Source organism: Diachasmimorpha longicaudata, chromosome 10 (assembly GCF_034640455.1).
Source record: "Diachasmimorpha longicaudata isolate KC_UGA_2023 chromosome 10, iyDiaLong2, whole genome shotgun sequence".
NCBI classification, from domain to species: domain Eukaryota; kingdom Metazoa; phylum Arthropoda; class Insecta; order Hymenoptera; family Braconidae; genus Diachasmimorpha; species Diachasmimorpha longicaudata.
The window spans coordinates 2,242,577-2,264,998 of record NC_087234.1 but is presented as its reverse complement, the minus strand read 5'-3'; the positions used below and the strand labels follow the sequence as shown (position 1 = coordinate 2,264,998).

Sequence of the window (22,422 nt, the reverse complement as noted above, 5' to 3'; positions counted from 1 at the left end):
TCACGACAATCGCTGTTATTCATTCAATTAGCGCCGAAATGACTGAATATTCAACTGAACAATTAAAAATAAATCAATTCAATTAAATTCGGGATTTTAACAATTAATTATCAATTAATGAGCAACATTTTGAGCGTTCACGAGTGAAAAATAAATGATCTGGGTCACACACATGGGATTGGAAAATTGGATAAAAAATCGTGGAAGTTGCATGTTAAGGGTAATGTTGTATCCCCACGATTTACAATATTTAATTAAGTACACGTAAAATAAGCTCCTCAACATGTTTAGAATATTTCTAGTCAATCCAAAATCCTCATTCCCGTTTATCACTAACTATTAACTACTAACAATTTTCGAAATTCCTTCAAATCATTTTATTACATGCTAACCCCATTAAAAACACTCCTCAGCACATTTTAAGAATCTCATCTCACTAATCCCCTTTTTTCCCTCGAATCCCTAATTTGGGAATTTTCCCAATACTCTCATTCCAACTCCTAGACAATTTCCTCTTTATACTGATAAGACCAACTCCCAGAGGTCATGCACACCCAATCACCCACTTTGGGTCCTTCTCCATCCATCTCCTTACCACCCCCATTCCCAAAATTTAGCACCCGAATGACTCTTTTTCGAAAAGACATTTTGGATTTAATCGAACCGTCTTATGATCAACATAAGAAAATATTCATCGACAGTACAATTTTAATAAATATGTTGGAAAATTGAAACACAGCTCTTCTGTTTACTTTCAAAAATCACTCGACAAGGTTTATGACGTCTTTGAAAGTCTCCAGAAAAGGACTAATTCAGAATCTGTTGTGTCATATTCAAAGGCAACTTCGTCTTCTGGAGTCATAAACATTCTCTTGTATTTTTCTCTTAGTAAATGTTTACTAAATCGTAAGAATTCAGTCTCTGGACACCGGTCCTCTAGGTCAATCGTGCCTTCCTCGTGTCAATAACAAAGAGTTCAAGGTAAAGTAATTGATTCTGTTGCTACATTTATTTATCGACTTTATTACCCATTTATTTATTACTTTTTTACCCATATTCCAATAAAATACAAAAACATACCCCACTAGGAGTTTTATTTCAACCGGTATAATAATAATAATAACAATAATAATTAATAATAATAATAATAATAGGCTGTAATCATAATAATAATAATAATAATAATAATAACCGGTAATAATTTTTTTAAGCCCTCAAACTTCTTATTTCACTTTGTTTTTACAATCGAAGTAGCGCAGAATATTTGTTATTCTTGCAGTGATGAAAATATCACACAAATCTTGTTCTTTTAATTCTTTAACCGAAAATTGGCGAAAATTTTGACACTCAAAGTCAGAGGGCGAGTACTTTTTGGCTCCATCTTCCTGATATAACGTTCAAGCTGCAGTGAATCACTCCAAAGAAAGTAAACGAGTCCGATTGTTTGCACGATTCTGATCTCCGGACCTTTGATAAGCGAACAGCGGCGGATATAATACGATAGTTGAATCTGTGGGAGCAAATATCGATGAGTTGAAGTGGCCGGAAATTTGAAACACACTGAATCGAAGCCGTTGATATTATGGTAGATGTACCTGCGCTCCTTGATTTCCCTTCTAATTGTTACAGCCAGCCATTACTGTGTTCACATATTCAATTGCAAAAAGATTTGACATCTAAATAAAATTGTTGAGTAGCGAATCAGCAGATGGAATTGAGCCGATTCTGAGGATTTGAATTTATTGGATTATTAAGTCAAGTTTATAGAATTAATTGAAAGACGGTTGATTAATTGAATGACGGTAACAAAAACGAATCAACGTGGACGGCCTTGACGCGACGCCCGAGTGTTTATATAAACGTAAACAATGATTTCATAGGGAGAAGGAACAGAGGGCTCTTTCATTTAGGTGAGGAATATTCTTTTAGGGTTTGAGATCAGTTTTTAGTATCGTCTAGAGGTCCGTAGAGATCGGACGGTTCTTCCTCGTGGCATTTCGAATAAACAAAAAGTTGAAGTTAAATCCACTGCATTTTGTATTCAGTAGTAATACCCCAAGACCCTCAAAATTATTGGATATTTCCCGAGAGTTTCGTTGCGTAGCAACGAGAGGGATAAGTTTTGCGGGTTAAAAATCCCGAGCGGGAAGCGTGAGGATTTTTCTGGAAAACTTATCCCGATCGGTGGGCCGCAGGGAAACTGGAGGGAAATATCCGATTAATTTTGAAGGTCGAGGGGTATTTGCCTGGATTATTTTTTTCATTCCAATTTCAATCAATTAAATGTGTGGCATTTCACGTCATATGGTATGGTTTTTCACTTGTAGTCGTGGCTTCCAGCGTATACATATTTTCTGTCTGCACAAAATGCAGAGAATTGTTTCCAAATAGTGGCTTTTGTCTTCACCGTATTATTAGAAACATTTTTGAAAATTTTTTGATGAATAATCTCCAAAGATTCTCCTCCAAATCTCCTCATGTCGAGGTAAAGTCTTTGAACTTGATTTTTTCTAATGACAGTTTTGGGGTTTGAAATGCGTACAAATTGTTTATCGGATATTTTCATTATTTAGCAACAAACAGGGAAATATTCGAAAAATATCCGAAGTAAAATCGTTTTAGTTGTACCACGTGACGGGAAATGTCACCATTTGATTGGTTGAAATTGGGATGAAAAAAATAATCATTTATATACCCCATATCCAATAGAACCACATTCAGTTCTACGGCCCCCCAAATTTTGAATTTTCAAGGTAAAGGTCTTCGGAAATTTTGGTGGAGTCGTGACACCAGAAAAATCCACGAAACTGATGAGGAACAATTCGAACAAAATTTTTTAACACCTTATCCTTACAGAAATTTCAATGAAACTCTAAAAATCCGTAAAAAAGTCTGGACTCCAGGAAACAAGACATTTTATTTTCCTGAATTTTCCCAAAGCTCTTAATGGCCGTCTTAAATAATTCCACAGAATTAATCCCGAAGATAATCACTTCTTCTGTAAGACTGAAAATGCAATTTTGTAAGTGGTTTCACGGACCTCTCCCGTAACCCCCTCTTAATATAAATTAATGACGCGTAATCCCCGAACACGAATACGTAATCACAGGGTATATCCAGTGATTTATTTATCCAAGTTGGTGATCCCACCGAGAAATTCTCGTAAACCCGCGAGAAAAATGTCGGTATCTTTCGCAAAGATCGGGAAATCAGGCCCAAAACGTTGTAAATATTCTGTTACTCCGCCAGCAGACGTTGAAAAATAACATAAACATGGACAGCCCAGTGTATTGACAGGTTGTTATTGATGTGAGTTGATACCTCACCGAAAAACATGAGCAGACCCTAGTCTTTTGAGACGATCCGCCATGCATTGAATAGCGTGTCCACAGCCGATTACTTTTCGGCCCGTGCCATTCCACTTTTTTTTTTTCCCAACTTTCGTAGTCGACTAGACGGCCCCACGCGTTCTTTATTCAGTCTGACAATCGGATTCGCCTCCTCTTTCCAAAGAAACTCGTTCTCAAAATCATCACTCTCCGCTTTTCATCGCTCGAGATTTATTCTCCCTTTTTTTTATGAACCTATCCTTCGATTTTGTTGGTCTGTTCGTGGCGATTTGCTCGCGTAAATCAGGGGAACGATTACGTTTTACTGTTTCATCGCAATTTTCATCGAGAGTTTAACGATCAAGGGCAAAATAACACGCGAACGTAAATCAAAGGGATATCTTGGGTCAATAAATTTCTAGTTAATGATTTTTTTTATGAATCACATTTTTTTTTACATCGATGAGATATTGATGTCCAGTGAGAAATGGGATATCGTGATAACGAGAAATTTTTAGATAATAAATTCGATTGAATATTGAATCGTTAGATTTAATTCTTTGTTGATCGAATGTTTGTTTTTTAATGGAAAGTGGTTCACAGGATGAATTTAAGAATCTGAAAAAATTTGGGAGGTTATCGTAATTCATGTACAACTACAGAAAAAAATCGATAATGTGGAACTGCCCGTATATATTTATAATTTTCACTTTTCAGTCGCAAAGTAGTAAAATGAGATAGGTTAACTTATTTCTCAATCGGTTTTTGTAGCAAAATCTTTGAATCTAAGAGGGATAGCAAAATTTTTATAATGACATTTATTGTTGTGCTCAATTCACTCTACAAAAAACGTTCTCATATAAATTTTGACATCTCCCATAGATTTCGAGATATTCATAAAAAACTGATTAATAATAAAAAGTGATCGGATCATTTTACCACTTAGTCAGTCGTTTTATTCACTTGAATTTCTATTAAAATTTCAATTTTTTTTTATCGAAGATGCATTTCAAAGCGTGAGATCTGTATTGAGACGAGAGAATTTTTTAATTCATGAAAAATTAATTTTTTTAATGAGATATCGGCTAATTCATATCAACTAATGAGTAAAACGATATTTTTTCAATAGCAAATAGTCATTTTATGAAAAAAGCGATGTCAAATTGACAATATCCCTGACGATACAGAAAACCGAGTCAAGTAATTGATTTACACGGATCAATCAATCAATTGTATTTCCCGTGATTTAGACCCGATGCAATTTCCCGAATCGAGACAAATTCCTCTCGGTGTTCAGTTGTGTGAGGGAAATTGCCACAGGGTGAACAACGAGAACCTATTAATGTCTTATTGATTTAGTATATAATGTCATTATTCCGCGGTTTTGTCGACACGACAGCGTACACAAAATCCACCGCAGGCTATTACAGCACGGCGAACCGACGTTCATTGGTATTTGCACGATAATTAAAGAGAATTCATTTTACTTTACAATAACAGTTATTACACAAAAACAAAAATTCAGTAGAAATTACCATACCATATGATAATCGTGTTTTTCTTGTTCCCAGAAAATTACCATATTTCTAGTAAAAAAATTATTGTCTCGAAAGATTTTCCGGAATATTTCAGAAGAATCGTCGAAAGATCTTCCGAAGATCTCCCTGGTGAGCCTCAAAAATTCACCAGAACATTTTCAAAAGACAAAATTTTTTTCTGAAGATGTTGAAAACTTGACTTTGGAAAATTCTCTGAAAAAATTCTCTTCAGAACAGAAATTGTTTTCTGAAGATCTTCCAAAGAATCTTTTGAAGTCACCAGAGAGATCTTCCGAGGATCTTTCAATATAAATTTACTAAATAACTGTTTTAACCGTTTAAACAAATTAAACGAATTTATCTCCGTAAAACATAAACTTTACGCGTCAAGGATCAACATCTTCAAGTATAATGACAAAAAAATTGGTGGTAAATTTTTTTTTTTTGGGGAAAAAAATCTTAAATACGTTTACGAGAGCACGAGGGAGTAATTGAAGCCCTTGGAATCGAAACGATCATTTATGTATGACTCGGCATCCTTCGGTCGGTGAGGTCTCTCAGGTTTTACGATCAGCGCAATGATAATAATCAAGTCTCGGCGCATTATTAACGCTCACTCCAGTGCCCCTTCCCTCTTAATCATCCCGTGGGACCTATTTTTTGGTGTAGGGGGAATCTACCCCTGATGGCTCCTGGATAATGAGAGGAGCTGTATATGTGATGCGGCTAATTGGTAATCAGCCGCGTAGTCGGAGAAAATGTCATGATAATAAAATACAAATTTAATAGGAGAAGTTATGCCTGTAGCGCTCACTCAAGCAGATCTCGAGTCGAATGATGATCATTTGGAGATCCCGAGTCGAGTTTTTCCGCGAAAAAAATATAGATCTTCGGAAAGATGAGGGTAAAAATTGTTTTTCGAAGATTGTGAAACAAATTGTCTTCTGGAGATTTTTCTGCTTCACCAAAAAAATATTTAAATGAAGCTTTCGGAGGTAGTCAGAAGAATCTTTCAAAGATTTGCAAAGAATATTATAAAGATTCATATTTTTCTGGGCAAATTCGAATAAAAATTGTCGATGTGTCATATTATTGATCGACACAGAAAAATTTCTACTTCTCGAAGATCTTCAAAATATCTTCAGAAGAATAATTGAAAGATCTTCTGATGATTCCCCTGACGATCCCATAAGATTCATTAGAAGATCTGGGGAAGAAATTTTTTTAAAATATATTTGAAAGAGTTTTTTCAAAATATTTTTCAGGCTGAAATTGAGAAAATTTTCAGTAGTAATACTCCTTGACCTTCAAAATCATCGGATATTTCCTGAGAGTTTCGTTGCGTAGCAACGAGAGGGATAAGTTTTGCAGATTAAAAATCGCCAGCGCGAGGGTTTTTCTGGGTTATTTTGAAGGTCGAGGGGTAGTTGACTGAATTATTTTTTTCATTCCAATTCCAATCAATTAAATGTCTGGCATTCCACGTCATATGGTATGGTTTTTCACTGGTAGTTGTGGCTTCCAGCGTATACATATTTTCTGTCTGCACAAAATGCAGAGAATTGTTTCCAAATTGTGACTTTTCTCTTCACCGTATTATTAGAAACATTTTTTAAAATTTTTTGATCAATAATCTCCAAGGATTCTCCTCCAAATCTCCTCATGTCGAGCTAAAGTCATTGAACTTGATTTTTTCTAATGACAGTTTATGGCTTTGAAACGCGTACAAATTGTTTATCGGATATTTTCATTGCTTAGCAACAAACAGGGAAATATTCGAAAAATATCCGAAGTAAAACCATTTTACTTGTACCACGTGATGGGAAATGCCACCATTTGATTGGTTGGAATTGGGATGAAAAAAATAATCCGAAAAAAATATCGCTTTAAAAAAATCTTTTGAAGAATCTTTTCGGGCCACCAGGGACATCTTTAAAAAATATTTCGATAGTTCTTCTGAAAAACTTCGAAAGATCTAATTTACAAAACTGAAGAGACTTTCTATTTAATATACCTTGTAACGAATCCCTTATTTCAGTGCATATCGAAATGTTTCAAATGAAAGTGGCACATTTCTACGGATTGAATCCCTCGTAACAATTTTAATGCATCAAATGAATTTACAACGCAAATAAAACACTGAATTATATCATCAACCATCTGGTCTACATGATCCCTTTTTGCCCCTCTCGAACCTCCTTTTATCTTACTCTCTCGTCATTCCTCGCACGGGGGTATAAAGAATCTTTTTTTAATAAAAAAGAACAAATAAAATTATGAGACACCAGTAAGGCGGGAGCGCAAAGTGGCCGCCGGAGATGGCGAACGACGTGGGAGAGATACTCGTTGTGTATAGGAGAAGTTGTGTGAAGAGGGAACAGGAGATTCGAGTGGAGGTAAAAGTGGATATAGAGACGATCAAGAAGTACCGCATAGGATGACGTGATCGACAACAGGTGAATGTATACATCGAGCCTTGTGGAAAATTCGCCCCGATATTAATATCGGAAAAATTTGATAAATCACATTCTTCATACTCGCCGGTATAATGGGACATTCAATTTTATCGTCCAGAGGAATTTGATTAGAATATCATTCGGTAAATTTTCCGATTCCATGGATGGAAAATAAACAAAACGGATTTTTTAATTGATCAGAAAAATTGAAGATTTTTTCCGATGAACAGACGTGTGTGAAGAATTTTTTTTTTGAGAAATGTAGGAATTAAAAATTATTTCAATTTGTTTTTTAAAAAATGTTAATGTATCTCGTATGACAGTTTTATATATAGACATGCACAGAGAGAAAAATTCGTGAAAAATTACGTGTCTGTTCTGTAATCTGCCAGTCAAAATAATATTCAGTAAAAATTAGGGAACAGTCGAGGCACTTTTTCAGTGAACCTTCAGGAAAAACTCCAAAATTTTCCAGAGAAAGTATTGGATTATGAATAGGGATTGTCTGAATAATATAAAAACGATTTAACTATTTTTAATTGTTATTAAATTATTTAATTATTTATTATCTCACGCAGAAGGTATATCTTTCTGGTATGATGTCTCCAGATGAACTGACTCTTAGTGACCAAAGATTTGACACTCTAGACCCATTTGACAGAAAGCCCTTGTTCATTAATTCCTTTCTGTTTCTTCTCTGGTTTTATTTATTAAAATCATTCTAAACATTTCGGTACTGTTTGGAGAAAAACTATAAAAACTATAACATACTGAGATGGACTGACAACGGCTATAGACAGATCATTTATTTTTGTCCACACATATCAAGCACTCTCGATAAACCAGTATTCAGTAAAAATTACCGAACAGTTCCGTAAATTACGCAATTTTCAACGTTCCATACTTTTTTTTGGAGTGTTTTGGACTTTTTTTGAAAGTTCACTGAACTATTCCGTAATTTTTACCGAATATTGGTTTGACTGACAGATTACAATACCGTCACATAATTTTTAAACAATTTATCTCTCCCCGTGTTCACACATGTTCTTTATAAATTTGAGAAATACATGAAATCAGCCCAAATTATACTATTGTGGCTATTACTTTTTATTATTATCATCTTTACTATTTTCATACATATTCCCCTAGGGGTGTGCAAAATCCTGAAAATTCCCCCAACAAGTTTACCTAAAAAAAAAACTGAAATGATAATAATATAACATTTCACTGTTTTACAATTACACATTTGACAGCAGATCTGACTGAATTTTGAACTCAACAAAAAATTCTCCCTAAACTCTCTATTAGTAGAAAATAATTCATATTTCATATTTCATTTATTTCCTCGATGTTACAAACATTTCCTCTCACAGAAAATAATTTATCTGCGCAGATTTTTAATGTAAATAACCATTTGTGAAAAAACAATTTTTTTCTCAGTCTCTTTTCCCCACCATTCCTCACCATTCTGACTTTTTTATTCTCCCCTCATAACACCATAAATACCTTAATCCACAGAGGCAATTTCTATGTGAACTGATAGATCGACCCCCGCAAAGGGCAATCAGCTTTTGCCTGTGGATTGAGAATTCAAAGACCGAAAGCCCTTTCCCACACCCACACGCTGACGGTACTGTCTAATCCCAACTTTTGCGGTCCACCCCGACTAACGAGCCCACCTGACACTGAGAACAAGAGGAGAAAGAGGGAGCTGTGCTCGTCTCGTTATAGGTATAGCTGAGGGTACGGTGAAAATCCTGAGCGCATTTGGCTACGTCAAGTCCTGCAGCAGCACCCGGATTTACATATTCATAGGGTGGGCTACACCGCTTGCCCTTCCACCCCAGGCCTACAACAGTTTAAATCTCTCTCCTCTGTTCCAATCCTCAGTCGAGAACTAACTTTCTCCCGGGCTACTACGCTGCTTATTGTAAATGAATAATTGTCATTCCAGAGAATACTTCAGATTTTTAATCAACTCGTCTGAATTGCCAGAGCAAATTCAATTTGCGGAGCAAACGTATCATCTCTCGAGGGCAAATTGCTTGAGACAACAATTTCGTAGAAAGGGGTTAATGTACGAACAGTGATAACGGAGTGTTCACTAACAAATGCGGCATTTAGATAAATTTTTTTGTCACCGAAATTGTTTTTTCTCAATTTTAAAAACTCATGAACGTGGGATTCCCCGACGGAAGTGGAATTTTTTCACTATTTCCCGTTTAGCTCATCATGTTACGTAAAATGTTTCGAAATAATGTAGAATGAAGGGGACTTTGCCATTGATGTTTGTCAATGGATTTTTTATAATATTGAAAATTCATTTTTATTTATTTAGTTGTACGATTTATTATTAAATTTTTCAGATTAAAACTTCTGAAAATTTTTTTTGCGATTATTTACATTTAGATATTTTATTTTTTCTATTGATATATAATATATAATGTATATTTCATATTTAGGATAATTCATATTAAATAATTGTTGCACCAAATTACACAATTCCCTCTAGTTCCTTTTTATTTTCTAAAATCTATCGTCACGACAATTAACCTCGTGTTTTGTGCGCATATTAACAAACTTCGAGTATATCCATTAATTTTTAGTTATAAATAATTAATTTAAAATTTAAATCATCGAACTCTCCGACGAGTAAATACTCCCATGTCAATAACGCAAAAGTCGTGGGTTTAATTTTTTCTGGAACGATTTTCTTTCAAATAAAATCGCCAGTTTATATAATATATTATAAATTATATATCCGCATGCAATAAACCAGAAATTCTCAGGTACTATAACTATCCAGATACTCTTATGCCGGACCACGTCAGCTATTCCCCTCGAAAAATCGCGGTTCTCCCTGCAGTTGAAGATTTTTTATCCCTCGCTAAAGTTTTAGTTTGAAAAAATCTATGAAATTCCCTCCCTCGTGACTGTACTTATCTCTCAAATCCACCTTCAGCGCGACATAATTTTTTCTCGTCCGGCAAAGAATAAAGAAATGTGGAAGAGTAACGTGAGAAAAGTCATCCTCGGCGAGTAGTAAATGCCACCCTCCCTCCAGCTGGCGGAGTCACAGAGGAGCTTCACCAGCGGCCGCGAATCACTGGGCAACGTTCCAAAAAATCAAAACTACACCCGCAGACTCACTTCACTACATAGAGTACTTGTGTGCCGTGATTGTTGGCTATATACACTCGAGGCCACTCGATTCCCATCCCCTTCACCTCTTTTCTCTACCAACGCTGATTGTACAAGCGACGTTTTATTTCTCGCGGTCGAGGCCTCGACCCCATACCGCCTTGCACTTGAACCGGACTCACTCAGACTTGTAGTCTATCCATTTTTTAATGCAATTATTTTTTTTTGTTATTTTTTTTTAAAGGATTTAATGAGTTGAGTACTCAAGTTTGAATGAATGAGAGTTTCTAAATGAAATGAATTTCTCATTGAGACACTCACACATTACATTCGTGATATTTTAGTTTATTTACGGAGTGTCATCGTTTCTGAATGATTTTTTTATTTTAGTTAATGTTTAATATTAATGTGAAATTGATAGTTTATTTTTTTGTCAACTATTTAGTGAATTCTTCATTAATCTGAAGTAATACTGTAGCGTGTCCACTGTACATAAATTAATTCAGAACTTTTCACCATTTAGAAATTAATTAATTGATAATTTTTTTAACAAAAAAAAATTGCTCAAGTAATTAATTCTTTGAGAAGAATTATTATTTTTATTTCGGATAATTATGGAATTTTGTTACATAAATTTGATCAGGGAAAAGAACAAACGATTGAGGGACTTGAAACAATAATGAAAATTATCCTGTAAAATTTTTTTATAACTCAGTTGTTCTAATTAATGGAATAAAAATTCATTCCACGAAAATTTAATAAATAATGAATCATCAGGAAACACTGAACAATCAGTGAATTTCAAATGATGTGTACAGTGATTCCTCCTATGTTCACTTTCGCAATAACCTGCGGTTTAAGCTCCAATCACCGGCACTTATTGATCCCATCATTGCACCCCACGACACAGAGGGAATATTCACTTTCGATTGGATCACGATTTCATCCGACACAAAAATAAATTGAATAAGTTGATTGTAATAGTGAGGCAGATTGTTTTCATTTTATGTGGCTTTGTTTTGAATAATGTGAACCTGAGATTTATCTTAGTATATTGTACCCGGATTTTGTGAAACGAACAGGTACATTATCGATTCACGATAATCCTGTGGACTTACAGTGGGAAGTTTGCCTGTCAGATTTAACCCGAAAGCTTGTCCTGTCATAACATGATATGGGTTATCCTGCGAGGGTCCTATAAATATCAAAATAATATTTGACTTTTCGTTTTGTTTGTTAAACATTTAAATACCTTTTCTCCAAAAGTATCATTTTTTCCTGATGGGATTATCGATAGATCCATTAGTCTATTGAGATCGCATTGAGAAGGACCAATGACCAAGTTTTTAGTCCATTTAAAAGACACTTTTTACATTCACAGAATAATTATCCTTTCCCATAGTATTTATTTTTATAAAAGATAATCAGTATGACAAAGACTTTGATGCACAGTGACACCTAGTAACGGTTACCATGTCGCATAGTAATGATACATAGTAAGCAATACTATGAAACTTGCTAAACATTAACATATGCGCTGTTTATGATTTTATTAAAAAAATTATGTACCAGAAGAAATTTAATTCAAAACACGAATTATTCATTATTGTCTATTTTGTTCGGGTGATCCAAGGCATTGTTACTAACAATTTAATTGTTTAAATCGCCGTGACCCCTCGTCTATGAGAGCTGCGAAGAAAATTGCAAACAAAAAAATATTTTTCACATGAAAATAAACATTTTTTGTAACATAATTTTTTTTCTCTTAAGTTCTCATAACCACATAATTTCTCCTAACTATTACAACAACTATCAGTGACTGAACAACTTCAACAGAGGAAAAATATAAAAAAAAAGTTCCATTAATCCCAAATTAATTAAAAAAATCCATTAATTTTTCATGAGTTACCTTCATGTCAAATATCGTAAATGGTTTTACTATGTCACCACACTATTTTTTCCAATAATCATTATAATTTTAACTCCTCAATTCTACCCGTCCACCCAACTATCAATTATTCTCAGCTCCAAATTATCGCACTCATTAATTCAACAACTTTTATTCGAATTTTGTTACAGGTCGTTGCTCGTGCTGCTCCTGTCACTAACATTATGCCAATTACTCGAAGTATCTGGACGTCATGTAAGTACACGAGTAAAAAATTCAACAATGCTAAAGTTACATTTGAAACTATATCCGAAACCTTACGAAGATTGTCCCTGCACTCAAAGGGATCCTCACGCAGGCATGACCTTGAGTAGATTCGAACCGGGACAGAAATAAGATAGAAAGACCATCCGGAGAGAGAGAGGCATGTCCGGAGTCAAAACGAGTCCTGGCGGCATTCCACTACGTTCTACAACTACTTTTATCTCTCTCTCTCTCTCTCTCTCTCTCTCTCTCTCTCTCTCTCTCTCTCTCTCTCTCTCTCTCTCTCTCTCTCTCTCTCTCGCTCTACCTCGCTTTCGCGCGGGTTCTGTGTTCAAAATTCAAATACTTCTTCACTCTTTATGCTTTCTCTCTTCCTCGTCCATGTTGCCAGAGAAAACAACACATGATCGATGATAGTGTACGCACTAGGGAGATGATTTACTGAGCTGTGTTAAAAGTTAACGCGGAAAAAAATATTTAAACAATAATTTTGGAGAGAAGATTTGGATAGAGATAATACTGAAAAGGGGGGGGGGTAAACAGTTGCTAATTGATAATATCACATGACCGATGGGTCAATTTTCATGAATTTCACGAGAACTATTTACAGGAAAAAAAAAACATCGGAATGATTATTTAAAAAATAATGACAGAAACATTCTATTTGTTGTAATAGAGTTGTCAGAGGTGATTAGAAATTTTTTTATACTACATTGATCACAAATGGATGTTTATCAGGAGAGGTTTATTTGAATCAACCGTCTCTGTAAGAAAAGATATCAATTTTCATGAATATTTGATTATCGATTTTTAGGACTTTGGCGTTGAATCGAAATTCCTGAATGAGAATTAATCAGTCGATGGGGGAATTAAATATTTCATTGCTTTTTTCTTCGAATGATCTGAAGACTGATGAAATTTTTAATTTTTCAATTCAATAATTTTGTAATAAAGACAACAAATCTGGAAAAATGGAGAGACAGTAAATATTTATGAAACGATATATGAACATGTGTTCCCCATTTTAGATGTAAAAATTCATGAAATATTTTGGATTTCACCCAGCAAAACGTCAAATGTTATAACTATTTCCACCTCCCTCCCTCCCTCCCTCGAATTCACCCCACAATTACAATAATATTTTCCCCGAAATTTTGGAAAAATTACAAAACTAAAACTTTATCCACATAAAATCGTTTAAAATAGATAATCCCTCATCCACCAGAAGACATCTCAATGAAAATAATTCTGTCCATTACTGTTGGACCCCGAATAACAAATTAAAAGTGTATTTAAATGAATAACTACTGACTACTCCCTACTCCTCCAATAAATTCATAGAACTATTCCTGCGATCCTCGTCGTATTAAAATAGTTTCACCAGCCCTCCCGGGTACCCAGGGATTAATTCTCATGTTTCATGACCTACCTCAATATTCAATGAACCCCGCACGTGACGTTAAACCTCTTAAACTTTCCACAAAATGAGGGGAACATATGTGTTTCTATTCACCAATACTCGGATCTATCAAAACTTTGATTCACAAGAAGAAATTTAATCCACAGTGGATTGGAAACATTGACAGGGGGATTATTAACAGGGGGTTGTGGATTATAGCAAGTGCAAATCCCATTCGCCGGTCTATTTATTTCTCCTTGTTTTTGTTTATCCCTCCATTCGAGTTGAGAACCGTTGTTAAGGGTAATACCAGCGTAGATAATTCACGTAAGTAGTCATTACTGGGGGGAGAGGTAACGATAGGCTCGTATACTCTTTCTAAACAAGTTATTTTCTAAGATTATAAAGACTGGTGTGATTCTGATAAGTTCATGCTCATCAAGGGTAGAGGGAAAAATCTATATTTTTTAATAAAATAAGAGTAGTCGGTTTTTTTAATGGGGGGACCACGCCTCCCTCTCACTGTCGTGGAAACATTATTATCTTGATTATTATTATCAACAAGGTTCTTCAGAAGATTTTTGAGGGACAATATTTTTTTTTAAAGATTTTCTGAATTTGATTTTGGAAAATATTCTTAAAAATGTCTGGTACGAACATATTTACAAATAAAAATTGTGCTATGAAAATCTTCCAAAGAATCTGTAGGGTGACTGGAGAGATCTTTGGAAGATCTTTCGATGATTCATCTGGAGATTTCTGAAAGAACTTCTACTGATAGAAATTTTTCTACGGGAATGCTTAGGGGTTCACCCACTCCCTAAAATTTAAAAATATGAAATTAGTTGCTTCAGGATCTTAGAAAATGTATGTGACTAATGGGAAAAAATTGAGGGATTGAAAGTTGGGATTTTGGTGCACGAAAAAAAATTTTAGGTAAAAATTAGACCTCCAGGGGGTGAAACGAAGGACAAAGGATAATTTTATCACAAAAATTATCCTCCCAAATTTAATTTTTCCAGCAAAACTTGTCCTAAAAAATAGTTGATGATCATTTTGTCCCACGTTTTGCTCTGTGAGGAATAATTTTGATTCAAAATTTATTTCTGTGATGATATCCGACTAATTCCTGGAACCGAAGAGTTTTTAATTTTGCATAAATTAGAAAGTAGGAAGATAAGAGATAATTGAAATATTGACACTTGCAGCTCTTCCTATTATTTTATTTTTGGTCAGTGTGTTGAGAGACTCCCACGGGTTTCAGAGACGAGGCCATTGCACTTCCTTGACACGTGACTGCGGCAGTGGCATTAGCATGAATTAGCTGGGTGTACACACAGTGGAGATATGAGTTATGAATAAAAGGAAAATAACAAGTTAGTCGGTGACGCGGAACTTGAACGTGACTATAAAATTAGAATTGTTTGGTGAGGTCAGTAAACCACATCAGTTATGACCTTTTCCCTACTTTTCGGGTGCCACAGAATTATGGTCTTCATTCAATAAACATTTAGGATTTTTTATTAACCGGGACAATGCAAATATTCTCGTCCCTGTAATTTAAATAATTTTAACAAATTCGAAGAATCTTTTAAACGATTACGAGTGACTTAAGAATGAATTACTCGAGTTATTACTTTAATTAATAAGGGAGACGCTCAACGCTAATGAAAAATGATTTGTTGATCAGAAAAGAGAGAGAAATCCCATTCACATCACATCAACTGGTGCCACGTTAGAGTCAATTGTTAAGTCATTACATTCTCATAAAACTTGATTAATCATTTCTGCTTCATATCCACATGTTGGAGTGTTAGTGTTTGTAATTCCAGCCAGTGATTATGTTGGACTGTATTAGAGTAAATTAACTATCTCGGAGAAATTTTTCAATTTCTCCTTTTCAATAAAAGCAACAGTCATTATTCCTGGTAATTATCAATGACTCATGCAATTTCTGGTTGAAATTGACATCGCGGGTGGTTGCGTTGGGCAGCTGACAGCGGTCTACAAGCCCTATAACCGCAATTCAAATGTTAGTCACCACTCGAGACGCACTTTAATAGCGTGATTTATAGTTCAACTACATGTGACTTGTCTGACACTCCAGATACTGTTCTTTACAGATGTATTTTTATGAATTTTGTCGACGATCCGTGTTGGTCAAATGACCCTAAAGTTTTTTTATTTTTAACGTCACCACTTAGTACTGAGTTAAAAATATTATTCCAATTATTTATTTACTTCAGAGAAATATTTATTTTTGGAATGTTGTAAGTCTCCAGGGAACTCATTAGTAGTTAATCAAGTTGCTATACAACATGATCATCTCAGAAATCAATAATACTTATGAACATTAAAAAAATTATTGAAATGTTTCCCTCGAGAAAATTCAAAATTTAAATAAAAAAGAAAAAATCGTTAAGAGAGATCATTTAACAGTCAGCAACAATAAGATTCTAACAGTTCAAAATTATTTAGGATTTTCTGGAATGATCCAATCACAGAAATATTATTTTATAACAATAAATACTTTTCTCAAATAAATAAATATTTGAGAGAAATATTTTTTTCTTAGTGCATTCGTTTTATTTAATTCCTTCAAACGGATGAACACAAATACTCGAATAGAAATGTTCAATACAAATTACGAATCTTTTTCGTAATTCAGAAGTGAAATGGGGTCGAAGAGAATTTTACGCAGCTGTTACGACATTTTTTCATGACGTTCCGTAATTTATAACCGAATTTTCAGTGAAAAATTACGATATCAACATTTAAATAGTTTTACTCACTTCAGTAAACGTCAAACTAATTTGAGTTCGATAATTTTTACTGAATACTTTCACTCCACGTAGGTGGATTATGATGAATGTTATAAAAATATGCAACTAAAAATTGTGGAAATAATCCAGTTGTGGGAAATTATCTCGTCCCCTGGGGCGCCGCATTGTGCTGGATACAGTTTTCATGGAAAATCAGAAAAGCATCGTGCAATGCTTTTCAACTGTTACAGGGAACAATTCAATTATTTTTCCATTTAACTATGCAAGTAGGAGCAACCAAGCTCATACGAAATTATTTTTCACATAAAAAATGTGACACTGGCCACAAGCAATTATTTCCCAATTTCAATTGAGTCTCGAATATTTTTTATTGCCATTTTTGTGGTAAACATTGTTCCATATTTTTTTTTGTGGTCGTTCTATCTTTGTCGCTTATAAAAATTTTATACGTTTGTCGAACCATTCGTAGGGAAAGGTATTTAATTCAAATACTGCCCAACGAAACAGTCGGAGGTATTTAATCATTAGAGTCGGTTAGTGAAGTCTGATCTCATGTTAATATCACAGTCGAATTTTGGGATCTAATGGAAACCCATCCCTTTAAATGGAGGGTATTTAGATCGGGTATTTACACCGAGTTATGATCATTATACCTGCACCGTGCCACCACATTTATTACTTAAAATTTAGGATGTAATTTTCTCACGGTACACAATCAGAAATTGCCACCGAGACCCCATTAATATTTTAGTTACTCAAATTTCCAAAATTCATTTTCCATGTCAAACACTGAATTTTAGTGATGAGATATTCCAATTCTTTCTTCCAATTTTTCCAGTTCCGTATCAACTTTTTCACACTGACGGTCGCATCACATTTTAAATCCCCTATAAATCGTTTTCTTTTTTTGTAAAAGATTCATCGACTCTTCGTGGTCGTCAAGAATTTCCTAGATTTTTTAAAACGAAGAGGCGCCTTTATAAAGTATTTGAGAAAAATCAGTTAATTATTTTTATGTATAATTCTATGCGGATGAGTGATTTAGTGAAAACTGAAAATTATTCAACAAAAAAATCCAGAATTGATAAGTTCTCATCCAGGTATCAATAATTTTTCAGCTTAAAATGCGCATCTAAACATATTTCGAATGAGAGGATCACTCTAACTTCAAAGTCATATAAATTTTTGATAAAAAACTTCGTCGAATTTTTCCCCTCCTAAAGAATTTTTGAATAGCAAGTGGAAGTGGTCACTCCATAATAAATACAATTCAGCATGAAAGTGACTAATTGAATCTAAAAAATGGACATTCTACTCTCCAATACAACCAATTTGTTAACAGCGAAACACGTGAAAATTCCGTGCAAATAAAAATGTTTAAAATTGCTACAAATTTTCACTTAAAATTTCAAAACCCCTGAATTTTCATTCTGATGTTATTATTTTGTCAGACCCACACCACTCCAACAATTTTCCATCTCAATCGCTGAATTTTGCATCAAAAATTCTGATTCACTCGTTCTTTCCAACTTTTCAATTTCACCTCAACTTTTTTTTATTATCAAAACTTCATCGGCTGTTGAAAAATTTTCAGAATTCAAAATGAAAACGTTCATTCCATCATAACCGTTATTTAATGTGAAATCGAGCAACTTGAGGGAACGAAAATATGTACACCAGCATCGTATAACATTTCAATGGGCCAGGTTGAACTGGCACGTGTTCAGAGCAGAGCTTGTAAAATTCCAACTGCCACACCACTCCTGTCCCACTACTACTGCTGGGCTCCCATTGCTGAGGGTTTTTGACTGCAATAAAATTATCGGCGTTTTGTACGAATGCCGGGGTTTTTTGTCTCTCGGAATTGTTTTATTTTTTTTTTCGGGGGCCCGGGGGAAGCAGGAGGAGGGGGAGGAGTGGAAAGCCCACAGGAAATGTTGGCTGCACGATAAAACGAATTAAATAAAGAGAAATTCATAAATCCACGAGTGGACAAAAATTTTCATGATTTATGAGAATAAATGCTCTCTACCCAGAATGCTTAATTAATCCCATTACGAGTGAGCTTAATCGTTTGTTGATCACCCCACAAATATTTTAAAAAATAATGAGAGGAATAATTTGTAGGGCTGCATATGAGTTGAGATGGAATGATATTTTCTCGAGTCTCGTCTCGGTCACGAAAGAGAATAGAAATTCTAGGCTCGTTACCATCTCGTCCTGATGAGATTAATCTAACTAAAATTAGAAATTATTTTAACAAACCATAGTGCTGATATAACAAGTTAGAGGGCGATTTCAGGATAATATAAGATGAACTTAATTATTGGTATTAATTATACAATGAAAGAATTATTATACTGAATAAAAATTATAATGTTATCATCTATAATTATTTTCCAATTATATAGTTATATAATTATTTAATCTGGTTATTATTATAATAAAACTAAAGAATGAATTTTAAATGTCATAAGAAACAATATTTTTTTTCTAACTCCTAATAATTGGAGCGAGATCGTTGATTGATTTATTAATTTTTTGTTTTTTTAAACCAAATTCAAAATGTTTCAAATCACTGGTAAACAAGGAAGTAATTTAAACGAAAGTCTCGAATCGATCGTGTGTCTGGAATTGATTGTTGTCTTATTTCGATCTCTTTTCGAATTTTCGCGTGCAGCCCTAATAATTACCTGAAATAATTCCTTTAATTAATGCAGAAGTAATTCGATATTCTCTCACTTTGTTTCGCTTTCGGAGTAATAATTTACTTATTCACCTGTAAGTATTACCCGATGCGTGAAAAATCACAACCAAGTTGGCTGTTTTTAGTCGAATAATGCCAGCTACGCGAGAATTAAGTTAAACGCTTGTACGATTTAACGTTAACAACTGGAAAGCTTAATACGATAATAATCGAGGATAGAGTGAGACAGTGGATTACTCAGCTTGACTCATTTTATCCTCATCGCACGTGTTACGACGTGTGCACGGCAGATGTAATTAGAGGGTGAACGCAAGAGTTGTAACTCAAGATGCATTCTCTTCCTCCTTATTCTACCCTATTCTACTTTACCCGAAACGAACACACAAAAAAATACGTATTGTCTTCGCGAATGTCCCGGTAATTATCATCTCATATTGTGCAACATCTTCTGATGAATTATAGAAAAGAATAACTAAGAATACTTCAATAATCCTTAATTAAAAAAATAAAGTAACGTTTTGTGTTACCATTTTATTTTGCTAATGTATCATACGATATAATACTTTTTCGTAAAAAATTACAACATTATTGACGCATTATTTTCTTGCTCTCAAATAAATTTGCAAACATTGTAAAAATACATGACCCACTTGACGAAAAATAAACACGATTGTCACATATTCGATGTTAAATGACTCAATCAGTGCCTCTCATCCTCGTGAAAATTGATGTACATTTTTTTCGACATTTGGGCAATTGCAAAAAACATCTCTGATTTTTATAGGATTATTTTATCTGTCACTTTAAAAAATTTTAGTATTTATTTTCAATTAAATGATTTTTTTTCTTCATATTTTCCTTGCAGAATCATTTAAAATTCAGACACCTGAGACATCGTCGACAGCATGGAGATGGTTACGTCCCGAGCAGTTTCGTGGCAGACAATGAGGATCCTGAGGAGGGCCTGTGGGGTCCCTGGTCAGCCCCAACATCCTGCTCACGCACGTGCGGAGGTGGTGTTGCCCATCAGGCGAGACGATGTCTCGACGTAGAGTGAGTATCAATTTCAAATCCATCAGACTCAACAAAACGTCCGCTCAACGTGTCACACTTTCAATCCATTAATTAAACGATGAATTTTCCGGTGATGAAGTGGCATAATGAACTGAATGATAAAATTTCAATTAAAAAAATCGTTTGGAAAAGATTTCAGTAGCGAAGTGGTAAGATAACGAGATCAGTTGATTAATCTCTGAGTCGAGTTTCTCAGTAATATTTCTGAATCTAAGAGAGACAGGGGATTTTCCTAATAATATTGTTTAATATAAAACTACTAATGAGATGCCGATTGGGAAGAAAGTGAAATGTGGACGGAATTAAAAATTATACGCAACCGAATGAATCCAAATTGTTGATGTATTTTATTTTATGAAATAATTCACGCGTTATTGGAGTTTACATTTCAAACTGTTTATCAAAAATTAATTGACAGTTGATTAAATAGGTCTTTGTACAATTTGTATTTCTTTTATTCTTGTCTTTCCACTTCAGATTGGAAAACATTTTTGTGGGCGAAAATTCTGCGAAGTTTGGGATATGATGTGTCTGCTTTGTTTTCTGGGTCTAAACATAGTGCATGAGTGGGACCATTGTTAATGTGAGTCATCAGGCCCAGGATTTTATGGCCCTTTAGCCTCTCTAGTTAATTCCTCTAAGGAAACGAACCAGAGCGGTTGTCCCTTTCGAGCATATTTATAAAATAAACGAGAATAAAATAACATTCACAGGTTTGAATCATTATAACCATCTCATTTCCAATACGCGTCAATCATATTGGAACTGAGTTTAACGTTTGGTGAGGTACTTTACCCTTTCACTGAGTTGAGATGTTACTGAATTTGTTGATCACTAAGTATATGGTTTACTTTACGCGTTGATTGTCACTCGGATTAAATTGATAATTGCTATTAATTTATAATTTGGCTATTTACATCTCCGGTGATGTATTCGAAATCGTTATACACAACTAATTAAGTTGAGACCAGTTGATACCGAGACAGTTGCTGCTGGAGATATACTGGCTACTTCAGTTGATTGACGTTGGACTTGACCGTGACCCCGAAGAAGGTCCCCAATTTTCTCGAACTTCCGGCTGGCTCCGGTGACTATCCTGTTCAGAAAAAATCGCCGAGTATTAAACAAATGTTTATTGGAGAACAATATAATAAAATTTTACAATAAAAATTTTCCCTATTTTCCGTAGATCTTGAAATATTCATAAAAAACTGATCAATACTCAGAAACGACTCATTTCATTTTACCACTACTGATCGCTACTGATTTCTTCCTTTTTGAATTTCAGGACAAAAATATAATTTTTTAATGTTACAATTCGATATAAATGTTATAAACTGATTTGTCCGACTGAAAAAAATACAAATAAATCAAAGTTTAGCATATGTTTGGCAAATAGATTGCTGACCAAAAATGATGATCTATGAAATGATTGATCTATTTTTTTTAATTGAAGACCCTTCACATTCCGTTCATTAGTGACCCGATCATCCGCTGTAAAGATAAAAATTTTAATGGGCCACTTCCCATTTTCCGGAATATTTTTCACGATGATCACACGGAGAATTTAATTAACCGGGTCACTTAGGAAATCTATACATTCCATCGCTAAAAATTAATTTAATTTTTTTTTTCAATTTCAATTGCTTCCCTTAAATTCAATAGAAAAAATGTAAATGTGCGGTACGTGAAATTTTAATACAAAAGACTATGAATTAAAAAAAAATCCATTAATCGCACTCACAGCGGAGAGGCAACGAAGTGCAGAGAGAGGCGCTGAAATAATAATTCACCAGTGAAAACCGGTTTTATCGGTAACCCGAATTTAATAGCCACCAGGCAT

The 22,422-nt window shown here is 34.4% G+C and overlaps 1 protein-coding gene across 5 annotated transcripts in view; it reads left to right on the top strand.

Annotated features, from left to right (window-relative positions):
• Positions 1-22,422, top strand: part of LOC135167024 (papilin) — a 93,042-nt gene that overhangs the window by 45,386 nt on the left and 25,234 nt on the right. For all 5 annotated transcript variants that reach the window (XM_064129862.1, XM_064129865.1, XM_064129864.1 and 2 more), the window contains exons 2-3: positions 12,544-12,607; positions 20,371-20,558. In XM_064129862.1, coding sequence (XP_063985932.1) covers positions 12,544-12,607; positions 20,371-20,558 — 252 coding nt within the window. The remainder of the gene's footprint in view (positions 1-12,543; positions 12,608-20,370; positions 20,559-22,422) is intronic.